The 13,075-nt window shown below is 40.6% G+C and overlaps 1 protein-coding gene across 3 annotated transcripts in view; it reads left to right on the top strand.

Moving 5' to 3' along the window:
• GLIPR1 (GLI pathogenesis related 1) overlaps positions 1-12,508 on the top strand; it is a 24,051-nt gene extending 11,543 nt beyond the window's left edge. Inside the window, exons 3-6 of one of the 3 annotated variants that reach the window (XM_004384629.2) lie at positions 5,603-5,715; positions 9,121-9,206; positions 12,201-12,227; positions 12,331-12,508. In XM_004384629.2, coding sequence (XP_004384686.1) covers positions 5,603-5,715; positions 9,121-9,206; positions 12,201-12,227; positions 12,331-12,485 — 381 coding nt within the window. In that variant the 3' untranslated portion in view covers positions 12,486-12,508. Of the gene's footprint in view, positions 1-5,602; positions 5,716-9,120; positions 9,207-9,991; positions 11,081-12,200; positions 12,228-12,330 lie in introns of those variants that run through there. The other 2 variants (XM_023738903.1, XM_023738904.1) reach the window with 2 other exon arrangements.
• The last annotated feature ends 567 nt before the right edge of the window (positions 12,509-13,075 follow it).

Below are 13,075 nucleotides of genomic sequence, written 5' to 3'. Positions count from 1 at the left end.
GTTATTCACTAACTAGATAGTAGACAAGAATTATCTTAGGTGAAGGGAAGGACAGCACATACTACAGGGGAAGTCAGCACAATTGGACTAAACCAAAGCTAAGAAGTTTCCTGAATACAGCCAAACACTGTGAGGGACAGAGTAGCAGGAACAGGGGTCTCAGGACCATGGTTTCAGGGGACATCTCTGTCAACTGGCATAAGAAATTTTATTAAGAATATGTTCTGCATCCTACTTTGCTGAGTGGCATCTGGGGTCTTAAAAGCTAACGAGCAGCCATCTAAGGTGCATCAATTGGTCCCAACCCACCTGGAGTAAAGGAGAATGAAGAACACCGAAGTCACAAGGAAAGTATTAACCCAAGAGACAGAAAGGGCCACATAAACCAGAGACAGTATCAGCGTGAGACCAGAAGACCTAAATGGTGCCCGGCTACCACTATGACCGCCCTGACAGGGAATACAACAGGGAGTCCCCGACGGAGCAGGAGAAAAGTGAGGTGCAGAACTCCAATTCTAGTAAGAAGACCAGACTTAATGGTCTGACTGAGACTGGAGGAACCCCAGAAGGCATGGCCCCTGGACTCTCTGCCAACCCAGAACTAAAACAATTTCCAAGGCCAACCCTTCAGACAAAGATTAGACTGGACTATAGGACATAAAATGATACTTGTGAAGAGTATGCTTCTTAGGTCAAGTAGATACATGAGATTTAATGGGCAGCTCCTGTCCAGAGGTGAGATGAGAAGGCAGAGAGGGTCAAGAGCTGGATGAATGGACACGGCAAATCCGGCGTGGAAAGAGGAGTGTGCTGTCACAGTATAGGGAGAGCAATTAGGGTCACATAACAATGTATGTATAGATTTTTGTATAAGAGACTAACTTGAATTGTAAACTTTCACTTAAAGTACAACAATAAAAAAAAGGAAAACAGTCTGAGACAACAACTTATGTGCTAACACTTTATTGAGGAGCATAATCCCAGGGAAGAGAGATGAGGGAAATGGGGAGTGAGGCAAAGAAGGAGGCATCCAGCCAGGGATGGTCGTTGGCCGTTAGGAGTTGACCTTCTTTTGGGAGAGACAGATGTGTAAAAGTGCATGGCAAATGCACCTCAGAGAAACAGACAGAGTGCCACATGAGCACAATACAACAACCAATTGGGACCAATCAATGTGCAAGTCTTCACACGGCAGCAGACACAGGAGTTGGTTCTTGAAAACTGAATGAGAGTTTGTCAAATGAAAAGAAAAGGAAGAGAATTCCAGGTGAAGTTAACAACTTACACAAGGCGTGCAGTGTGTGCAATGTGTACAAATGAGCCTGGTACTTCAGAGGAATGGCAAGTAGCTCAGGATGCCAAATATAGAGAAGACTATTAAATTGACGACAGACTCCTAATGCTCATGTATACAAGTTAAGACATTCCAAGTCCATCTTTCCAGGGAGTCAAAACAAAAGGAAAAATCTTGAGATATCAGAGATGGTTGTCCCAAATTCACTGAGCTTACATGTAGATTTTCCTCTTATATCCAGGGGAAAAAAGGAGAACTAATATTTGGGCATGAGAAAATCCATTTTCTAAAAACCAGTGCTTTGCATACAGATGTCAGAGCTCCAGCTGCGAGATTCTGACCTGTTCTATTTAAGAGATCACTGCCTTCTTTGCCCACTTCAGACGATGGAAGGATGGGTATAGGGAGATGCAGCAGCAGCAGCAGCAACCACTTTTTAAGTGAGTGTGGTGTTTAGAGGGAGCCCTGGTGACAGAGTGGTTACGAGCTCTGTGGCTAGCCAAAAAGGTTGGTAGTTCAAATCCACCAGCCGCTCCTTTGAAACCCTATGGGGCAGTTCTACTCTGTCCTATAGGGTCGCTATGAGTCAGAATCGACTTGATGGCAATGGGTTTGGGTTTTTATTTTTTGTTTTTTGTTTTTTTGGTGTTTAGAGAGGTGCTATTATCCATAGAGGAACAAACAGGCTGAGAGAGAAAAAGAAGTTATTTTCCCAATGTCATTTAGCTGGTAAGAGCTGGCATGCAGGTATCAGGGATATTGTAAGAATTAAATAGTATAATGGATGTAAACTGTCCATAAGAGTACTAGTATTTATAGGCATTGAACAAAGATTGGTTCCCTTTGATAAGCTGGTTTTCCAGCACTTACACTGGAAGAAAGCTCTGATAGCTTGACTCTCTGTTTTCTTACTTGCAAGAAATCTTGGAGGATTTAAGACTACTCAGTTGCCATTCTGAAGCCCTGGTGGCACAGTGGCATAAGAGCTATGGCTGCTAACCAAAAGCCTGACAGTTTGAATCTACCCGCCAGCCGCTCCTTGGAAACCCTATGGGGCAGTTCTACTCTGTCCTATAGGGTCGCTGTGATTTGGAATCGACTAGATGGCAACAGGTTAGTTGTCATTTTAAATACATTCCAGAAAGTTACCTCAAGTGGGTATTGTAACATCCTACTTACCCCCATCTCTTACTGAAAAGCAAGCTATTTGCAGATTTTAGCCCATTATGTATGGTTGTACAGAGTAAAGACAGTGGACTCAGATCCACTATCTCCTCATAAAAGGTATGGTATTTCTGGATGGATTAAATCAATGCTTTAGCTCTGTCTTCACTGGAGACAAACTTGCATTGAGGAAAAATATTTGCATATGAATATCACAGATTAAACAAATTAGATATTTTGTTGCTGACAGTTCAGCTTTGTAAATTTTGGGAATATCTGGGCTGGTGTAGCAGATGACTTGGGTTTGGTAGTGCTAGACCTCCCCACTAGATGGCAATATTGATTTTCATTTGTTTTCTGTTTTCTGCTTGAAATTTTTTTTTTTTGCACTCCCACAGATTCAATGGAAGTGTGACAAGTGTCACGATTTCTCGAGCTAACTTTATCTATGTTGCAGTGTTACCACAGTCCAGATAATGAGCCAGATGGACGGACTCACACTGAGAATTGCAAGGGGATGGAGAACTGGGGTTGTCAGTGAGAAGGGAGAAAGATGTCCCCTCTGGGTTCCCCAGATGCAATGCTTTTGTTGGAAATGTTTAGAGTTCTTGGCTCTGGAGGGCTTGCTAAAAGGGAAAACACTCTGAAGGCATCTTGCTCAGGGCATGCAGTGTCCTCCCAGTGTCCTACTTTGTGGTCAGGCAGAATTAGGTTCCAATCTCTCATCTATAAAATAGGGACAAAAACACCGATTTATTGAGTTGTGTGAGGGTTAAACATGATATTGTATGTAAAGTGCATAACACTTTACCCGGCACATGTAAATTCTCAGAGTCCCTGGGTGGTGGAAAGAGTTGAGGTACTCTCTGCTGACTGAAAGGCTGGTGGTTCAAGTCCACCCAGAGGTGCCTTGGAAGAAAAGCCTGGCCATCTACTTCTGAAAGATCAGCCACTGAAAATCCTATGAAGCACAGTTCTACTCTGACACACATAGGGTCGCCATGAGTCGGGGTCATCATGCGTTTGGGTCACCATGAGTCGGAGTTGACTGACAGCAACTGGTGTTTTAAAGGCTCTCTCAGCAAGATAAAGCCCTAAGCCACTTCCCTGACCTGCCCAGACTAGAGTTCCCTGTAGGGGAGGCCTGGGAGTGAGACGTGCAGGGAAACGTCCTAGGGGAACAGCTGGTTTATAGCACCAGTCTGGAGGAAGGTCGTCCCCTGCTAAAGGAGAGCAGTGCGCCTCCTCCGAGCCGTGGGAGCCAGTAGCTGCCTTCTCAAATCCACCCACTGACAAACCACGGAGCAGGGAAGTCTGCAAAGAGCAGCAGTCTTCCCTGATGCTTGCCTACCCCATCCCTGGCAACCCCGCCACCACCTCCCACCCCACCTTTAACCTTGGAGGAGCTTGGCTTCCATCCTCAGCACCCCAACCCCAAGCCATGACTTACTAATTTAAAAAAGTAAACCTGATATTTTTCTGCAGCTGCACTGGTCTCATTTCAGCTCTGTGAGTGAGTTGTCATCTTTCCCACCTTGGGTTCACACAAGGTGTTGCCCTCTTCCAGAAGACTTCTCGTGGCTCTCAGACCAGCTCACTCCAGCTCCAGCTCAACCTCACTTCCTCAGAAAAGATTCCCATGCCACGTCAATCTTCACTTGGATGTCTAATAGATAGATAAATAGATACCTGTGGTCAAGTCAACTGTGACTCATAGCGATCTTATATACAGCAGAATGAAGCCTTGCCCTGTCTTCTATCATTTTCACAATTGCTGGTATGTTTGGGTCCACTGTTGCGACTATTGGGCCAATCCATCTCACTGAAGGCCTCCCTTGCCTTCACTGGCCCTTTACTTCACCAAACATGATGTCCTTCTCCAGCAATTGAGCCCTCCTGATGACATGTCCAACAAAACAAGTTGAGTTTTCATTGGCTAAGTTTTGGAAGTAGATTCCCAGGCCTTTCTTCCTAGTCTGTCTTAGTCTGTCAGCTCAGCTGAAACTTGTCCATCATGAGTAACCTTGCTGGTAGCTGAAATATCAGTGACATAGCTTCTAGCATCAAAACAACACACAAGCCACCGAAGTATGACAAACTGATAGATAGGTGGTGGTAAATGACTAATAGACATTTCAGAATTAACATGTCCTAACAGAACCCCTTACGTATGCTCCCACCCACCCTCCTTCCCTGGTTTTCCCCATCTCAGTAGATATTGCTCAGGCCCTAAATCTGAGTTACACTTTGTATCTCACCCCACACCCAAAACAAAAGCAAATCCTTTCAGCTTTATCTCTAAACTATATCATGAACCCGATCAATTCTCAAGAACTCCACTGCCATCACCCTAGTCACCATCTCTCTTTCTTGTACTATTGAAACAGCCTCCAAAATTGCTTACCTCTTTCTTCCCTTGTGTCTCAGTCCATTTATCTCTTAATAAAAATAAGAAGAAAAGAAACCATTGCTGTTGAGTCGATTCCAACTCATGGTGACCCCATGTGTTACAGAGTAGAATTGCTTCATAGGGTTATCTTGGCTACAATCTTTATGAAAGCAGATCACCAGGCTTTTCTTCTGTGGTGCCACCGGGTGGGTTCAAACTGCCAATCTTTAGGTTAGTAATCGAGTGCAAACTGTTTTCCATACCCAGGGACCTCCTTCTCTCTTAATAGCTAAAGTGAAACGCGAAGAAAGAACTTATCACATCACTCACCTACAAGTTTCTCCATGATCTGTCCTCTGCCTCTGACTTTATCACCTGCAACTCTCGCCAACTCATCAGATCCCAGCTCTACTACCTTCTGTCACTCTAACATGCCAAGAAAATTCCATCTCAGGGCCTATGCCCGTGGTATTCCCTCTGCATGGATGCTCTTCCTCCATCACTGATGCCTCCTCATGGCTCCCATCTGAGCTCAAATACCTCCTCCTTAGAGATGTCTTCACTGAACACCCACGTTAAAGCAGCCCCCCTTCCTCATCAGTCACTTTCAATCGCATTACCCTGTTCTATTTCTTCACTGCACTATCAAAATTCTCTTATTGTTTATTTAATGTACCTCACCATGGTTATGTAGGCTTAATCATACTCAAATATATATTTTATTATCTCTGTTAAAAATCTTTACTTTCTTTCAGGTTGTTTGGGCAAATAGTTATAAAGTTGGCTGTGCAGTACAATTTTGTCCTAAAGTTTCTGGCTTTGAAACTCTTTCTGCTGGAGCACATTTTATATGCAACTATGGACCAGCGTAAGTCTTTTCTAAAAAAAAAAAATTCCTTATAAAATTATTTATCTTAATTGTAGACAATCTGGATAATAAAAGAAAATGTAAAGAAGAAAATTAATATCCTCCTTTATTCTCTGCCTAGAGATATTGACTCTATTAACATTCTGGTACATTTGTTGTGTGTGTGTGTGTGTGTATGTCTGTGTACTTTATATACACTACCTAGGTATACACACACGTACACACACATTTTTAAGAGTAGTAGACTAAAATATTTGTCAGAGACATAGATTAACTGGATGTAGTAACAGTGCCACAAGATGGGAAGACTGATGTTACTTTTTATTTATTGGTTTGTTAAAATCTTGCAAATTTTTACATGATTTTCAAAATAAAACAAAAACTATGAATTGAATTCCTCAATTTATATGACTTATTTCATTTACTTTTGAACAGTTCTATGTTTCTGAAATGGTTTTTTTCCTTTGGAAAATGGGGGTGACATGTGACTCCTCACTTCCTTTAAACTTATGTATTCATGCATATACATCATACACGTTTAGAGAACTGAGATCATACTGTATGTAAATACATTCTAATTTTTACTTAAAATTATACCATGAACATTTTCTGTCATTAGATTTTTAAAGGATTTCAATAATAATAGTAACAATGATAGATAATGCTTATATAATGTTTACTATGTACCAAGTACTGTCCTTGATGCTTCACATGTATTAGCTTATTTGATCTTCATTACTACTGTGTCTGCCAGTTTGTTGTACTGTGGTGGCTTGTGTGTTGCTATGATGCTAGAAGCTATGCTACCAGTAGACAAGTTTCAGCAATTTCCAGGCTAAGACTAGGAAGAAAGGCCTGGTGATCTACTTCTGAAATTAACCAGTGAAAACCCTATGGATCACGACAGAATATTGTCTGATATAGTCCAGGAAGATGAGCATCCAAGGTTAAAGGCACTCAAAATATACAGTGCCCACAACAGATTTGAGCATACCACTGATTGTGAAAATGGCACAGGACCAGGCAATGTTTTGTTCTGTGGTACATGGGGTTGCCATGAGTTGGAGATCATGCAATGGCAATCAACAACAACAATCTCCATTAAAAGTCCATGAGGTAGGTACTACTATCACCCTTGTTTTGCAGATGAGAAAACTGAGGCACAGAAGGGGAAAGTGAACTGCCCAAGGTCTCCCTGTTAGTAATTGTCACAGCTGGGCTTTGACCTGGACTGTCAGGCTCCAGCGTCTGTGCTCTTATGGTAATACCAAAGTCCATCTATTGAAGAATTTAGATTGTTCCTGTATTTTCTTTAAACATATGATGAACAACTTTGCATATACGCCTTTGGTCACTTCTATTTCCTTACAATTCCTAAAAGTAATACTTCTGGGTAACGAGGATGATCATATTTAAGGGTTTTTTTTTTTTCCTTTAAATATGTGTTGCCAAATAACCTTACAGGATGATTATATCAACTTATAATTTCTCATCAGCACTGGGTATTATAATTTTTAAATTGGATAGCAAATGGTAGTTCATCTGTTTTCTTTTACAACTCTTTGATTTCTACTGAATATAAACTTTTTTTTCACCTGATTGTCTATTTACATTTCTTTTTTTGTGAATTATATGTGCCCTCCTCTATATTTCTGAGAATCCAGGGGTATGGGGTGCTTAATTCTCCAGTCACCTGTCACTCAAGCTCTGGAGTCTTACACTCAGTGGAAGTTTCCATTGCCTGTGGCTGTTTTGACACCTCTCCTCCTGGCTGCTCCAGGCCTCTCTGATCTGCATTATCCAAAACCTCTGACATAACTCTCTTCTTCATTCCCTTGGGCAGCACTTAGCAATGCTACGGTGTGTATGGTGAGGAGAAGATTACAGCACAGGGCAGGAAATAGCAACCTGGACTGTCTGACAATACAGTACCCGATGTGCTTTGGCCATCACCGCCTTGGGACCCTGATTCTTTTCACATCGCTTTCTTTAAAGATCTGTCTTCTCTCTTCCCAGGGCCCAAGGCCCCAAAACCTCTATCTCAGGCCACTAGGGCAAACACTAGAACTTCCTGCTTCTTTGTCGAACAGAGTATTTTAGGTCCCTTTGCCTTAATTGGAAACCCTGGGGGCGTAGTGGTTAAGAGCTACAGCTGCTAACCAAAAGGTCGGCACTTGGAATCCACCAGGCACTCCTTGGAAACCCTATGGGGCAGTTCTACTCTGAACTGTAGGGTTGCTGCAAGTCAGAGTCGACCCAGTGGCACTGGGTTTGGTTTTAGTGGGTTTTGCCTTAATCACTCCCATACAGACAAATCTAGGCCTCTTTAGTAACATGTTTTTCCTGAGATGAATTCCGCCATTCTTTTAGCACTCACAACTGACTTGGTTTTTAAATTAGCAATTTTAATTTTTTTCTTCTCACTTAGAATTTGGGACACACAATTAAACAGAGAACGAAGTAGCATAATTTTTTAAACAAGCATTCTAGAATTTAAACCACTTAATGAGTGTTGTGCATCTTAACAATAAAAGATACTCTAATGATTAATGTTGTTTTGGAACTCATCTCCTGAAATTGCTGTCAGAATGTCCACTATATTCTTTTGACTATTTTCCATGGTGTAGGGTGAGCATAAAGGTAAATTTAATTTTGAAATTAATTAGGAGCCAAACAAGATTAGAAAATATATTTGGGGTTAGAAATGAGGAATTAATGATATAAAGTAACACCCCTACAGGGGGAGTTCTTAACTTTGAAGTTAATAGTGTTGGGGGAAGAAGAGTCCATGAACTAATGTTCCATTTTTATTTTCACTAATCTCCACTGAAAATAACACTTCCTTCCATTATGAATGAAGTCAACACTCCACAGTTGTATTCACAATACCTGTGACTTTGTATTAGCAGTACTTCTTACCTGTGTCTCTGTAAATATATTTTCACATCACATTCCAGTTTCTGCAGGTATCTCAAGAGTTTATGTTCATCACTACTTTCAAATTACTGCAATTATCAGACCCCCTACTAGATCTTATTTAATACTTAGTAGAGAAGTACACATCACTACATCACGGATTACTTAATCTCTTAGAGCCTTAGTTTCCTTATCTTTGAACAGAAATAAAAATAACTTCCTCCCAGGGTTGTCATAAGCATTAAATAAAATGATGTAGATTAAGACCTTAGCACATAGAACGAACTCTGCAAATATTATTAACACATAGAACGAACTCCTCTGCAAATGTTAGCAGCCTTCTTTTCTGTTTCCCTCTCTTCTTACCCATCCTCTGAATCTTTCAACTTCCATCCTACTATTGTTCTGGATTAGTCAAGGATTCATAGTAAATTGGAACTGGGGGAAAAAAAAAAAAACTCTCCTAATGGACAACTTTCTACTTTACAGAGGAAATTACCCAACTTGGCCATATAAGAAAGGAGCCACTTGCAGTGCCTGCCACAAGAATGACATGTGTTTGGACAAACTCTGTGGTAGGCTAAAAAAGAAAAAAACTACCGATGTAATTGAAGCCTGCAGGGCTGGGGTGGGGTGCCCAGATAAGAGTAGAGGGAGGATACTGCGGACCATGTTTCACTGCCTGAAATTTTGTTTGGAGAAGGTGTTCCACAGCTTAGATGTTATCTAAGGTCCATTCCCGCTCTAAAACTGTAAAATTCTATCAAATTGCCTGGTTCCTTTCCTCCCTATTTCAAACACTGAATTCTCATTTTCACTCCAGGCATAGCAGCACTTTTTAGCCTGGCTTTCTGAGCCAGTCATTTTTCTCCCAGTTCAACCATTCTTTATTTTACTGTCAATCTTGTTAAATCACTGGCATGTAGCCACAATGCAACCAATATTTTCTTACGCACTCAATATATTAGTTTTTCCTTTCATGTGGCTACAGCAGTACAAAGCATATTGTTCCCTGACCCCCACCCCCAAGTTTGGCAGTATAACACAGGGGTTGAAAGCATAGATTTTAGAACTAAGATACCTAACTTCAGTATCCAGTTCTACCATTAACTGTTGTTACCCACAGTAACTTTCTGGACCTGTTTCCTCAACAGTTAAATGTGGATGATAGTACCTCTTCACTGTCAGGTTTGGTGAAACAATTCAATTAAAAAAAAAAACATGAAATATTCATGCTTAGAATGAGGGCCTGGCATATAGTAGTGCTCAATAAATATTAGCTATTATACCAAATCCATGCTCCCTGTAATCCCAAACATGGAGTTTACTCTTGGTGTGTTCTTTATTCCCAAACTTTTAGGTGACATGTTTTTATGCCCATGAGCAATCCTCATGACACTCCTTTACAACCAGTGATGAAAACTGAGATGAGTATTTTAAATAATTTAGGGGGTAATTTAATTGTTGCCACTGTTGTCTGTCTTCCCCCAATGGATCTAAATTCCAAATGGGCAGGAATTATGCTTAGCTTATTCACCTATGTATCCAGAGTATCTAGTTCAGTGCTTCAGTGGCTAGCAAATAAGCACGTACTATGTGAGTGCCTGTTTCCTGGAAAAATCTGACATTCCCTTTAAAAACCTAGGTAATTAGTGCCACCACCACACCACCACCACAATGACAGTAACAAGAAGGAAACTGCTGGAGCTTTAACTTTTGATCTTTGGATATCTGCCTTGAGGTGGTCTCTAATCTTTTCTGATAACATCCAGAAGATTAAAGCTATAGTCCAATTATAAAAAAACCTCTGGACTCTTAAGAGAGATGAAGGGAAAACACAAGCTAACTTGCATGGTATTTACAAAGATTTTCTGAAACCCATCACTCATTTACTTTAGATGGCTTCTCAACATCCTCCAGGTTGATCCTGTCACTAATTTCTTAGTCACAAAGCTAGATTTATGTAGTTTCTGTTTTACATAAATGTAGGCTTATTTTAAAGCTTTCTGGTTTTTTTGCACTAATACTGAATAAATGATAGAAATTGCAATTTAAAAGACTTCAGAAGAGCTTCTCTTACCTTTTATCATGAACTCTGACAGGATAAGGATTAGAGGATAAAAGCTGTTTTCTAACAGACTCCAACTCGGGCAAATTACAGCAATGATTGGGGGAAAAAATTCCTTCGTGGTTTTCTAGATACTGTTGTTAGTTCAATAAATACCCATGAAAGCCAAATCAAGGCTGTTTCTTAAAATGTGCCGGGCATACCAATGACACATAAAAGTGAGTTTAGGTAGTACATGGAGGTACATTTGTTTTAGTAGTTGAGTATCTACCATTTTTAAGATATACATACAAGAAAAAATATAACTAGGACATCAGAACAAATGGTTAAGTGCTCGGCTACTAACTGAAAGGTCTGCAATTTGAATCCACCCAGAGGAGCCTTAGAAGAAAGACCTGGTGATCTACTGAAAGATCACAGCCCTTGAAAACTCTAAGGAGTACAGTTCTACTTTGAAACACATGGGTCACCAAAAATCAGAATCAATTTGACAGCAACTCTTTTTTTTTTTTTGGCCAAGAAAAGTTTGAGCAGTAGCTTCATGGTAATTCAGTGTAGACAAAGAGTGCGCAGAGGACCAGCTCTTTGATGGGATCCACCAAAAGCATCCAACAGCTGACACAGAACTGATGTGGAACAGGGCTGGCAGACCATTTAATAAAAGAAAACATCAAGAAGATGTGGAGTTTATTTCTTCCCAGTGCTCTGAATGTCAAAATCTGAATAAAGCTCAAATAAAGAAAGGAATAATTATGAATTAAAAAAAAAAACCACACTGCCATCGAGTCAATTCCAACTCATAGTGACCCTATAGGGCAGAGTAGAACTTCCCCATAGGGTTTCCAAGGAGAGGCTGGTGGATTTGAACTGCTGACTTTTTGGTTAGCAGCCACCCTAGTGGCGTAGTGGTTAAGAGTTCAGGTGCTAACCAAAAGGTTGGCAGTTCGAATCCACCAGTGCTCCTTGTAAACCAGTTCTACTCTGTCCTATAGGGTCACATGAGTCAGAATCGACTCGACGGCAAGTTAGTTTTTTTTTTTTGTCTTGTAGTTATGTAAAATGATTTTCCATAAGTAGCAGTAATAGTGTTTCCTTTGGAGTCCCTAGGTGGTGCAAAAGGTTTACATGCTCGGATGCTAATCAAAAGGTTGGATGTTTGAGCCTCGGAAGAAAGGCCTGGCAATCTACTTCTGAAAAATCAGCCATTGAAAACCCTATGTAGCTCAGTTCTGACACACAAGGGTCACCATGAGTTGGAAATGACAGCAACCGGTTTATATGGTTTCCATTATATAAAAAGCAATTTGATAAAAAAAAAAAATTTAGTACAGGTAGTACAAAAAAATCATGAAAATAATACATTAACAATTAACCTCTGAAAATCACTGCAATAAAGCCAAAATAGGTGTTAATGATTATAGAAACAGGTTTTTTTAATAAAACAAAAGCTTCACCATTATCCACTCTTTTAATTTTTTTTTCCTTTTCCCTGACTTTACAGCTAACCAAGAGCGAGACAAAGTCAAACGTATGTATATAAATCTTAAATTGTTTCATTAAGAGCTATGTGAATTATATCACTGCATTATAAGAAACAATGTCTAACACAATATTCTATGTTTGATTCTTAGGTTACTACTCTCTTCAGTATCCAGAGTGGCCGATATACTTACGTAACAGATACACCTCTCTCTTTCTCATTGTTAGTCCATTAATTCATATACTGACTGTTATAATTACCATTTTGATCAAACACAAATATCCTAACTTAGTTCTTTTGGAATAATACAATCCAAACAAAAAAAAAAATCATATATGGCTTTTTTTAAAACAGTAACATTGGATGTTGTCTTAGGCTGGGTTCTCTAGAGAAGCAAAACCAGTAAAGCGTACAAATATATATAGAGAGATTTATATCAAGGAAACAGCTCATACGATTGTAGAGGCTAGAACATCCCAAGTCCGTGGATCAGGGTAGAGGCCTCTCCCAAGTCACGTAGCTGGAGAAGCTGGCGAGCCCAAGATTGGCAGGTCAGAGAGCAGGGCTCCCGCTCATGGGCTGTGAAAATCAACGAATCCCAAGTTCAGCAGATAAGCTGACAGCTCAAGTCCCAAGAACCGGAGATGAGATGACAGGAGGCAGCCGCAGGATCCAGAGTGAGCAAAAAGCCAGAACGTCTGCTTATGTTCAGATGCAGGCCACACCCCCAAGGGAACTCCCTTTCATCTGATGGGCTACTCACAGTATATTCAATCATGGGAGTGATCACATTTAAACACTGAGGATCATGGCCCAGCCAAGTTGACACACAATCTTAACCATCACAGTCCACCCCTTGTCAACTTGGCACATGTACACATCTCCTTAAACCATAC

This window comes from Trichechus manatus, unplaced genomic scaffold (assembly GCF_000243295.1).
Source record: "Trichechus manatus latirostris isolate Lorelei unplaced genomic scaffold, TriManLat1.0 scaffold00125, whole genome shotgun sequence".
Taxonomy (NCBI): Eukaryota; Metazoa; Chordata; class Mammalia; order Sirenia; family Trichechidae; genus Trichechus; species Trichechus manatus.
The sequence above is the reverse complement of the archived record's forward strand: the minus strand, read 5'-3'. Positions and strand labels throughout refer to the sequence as shown.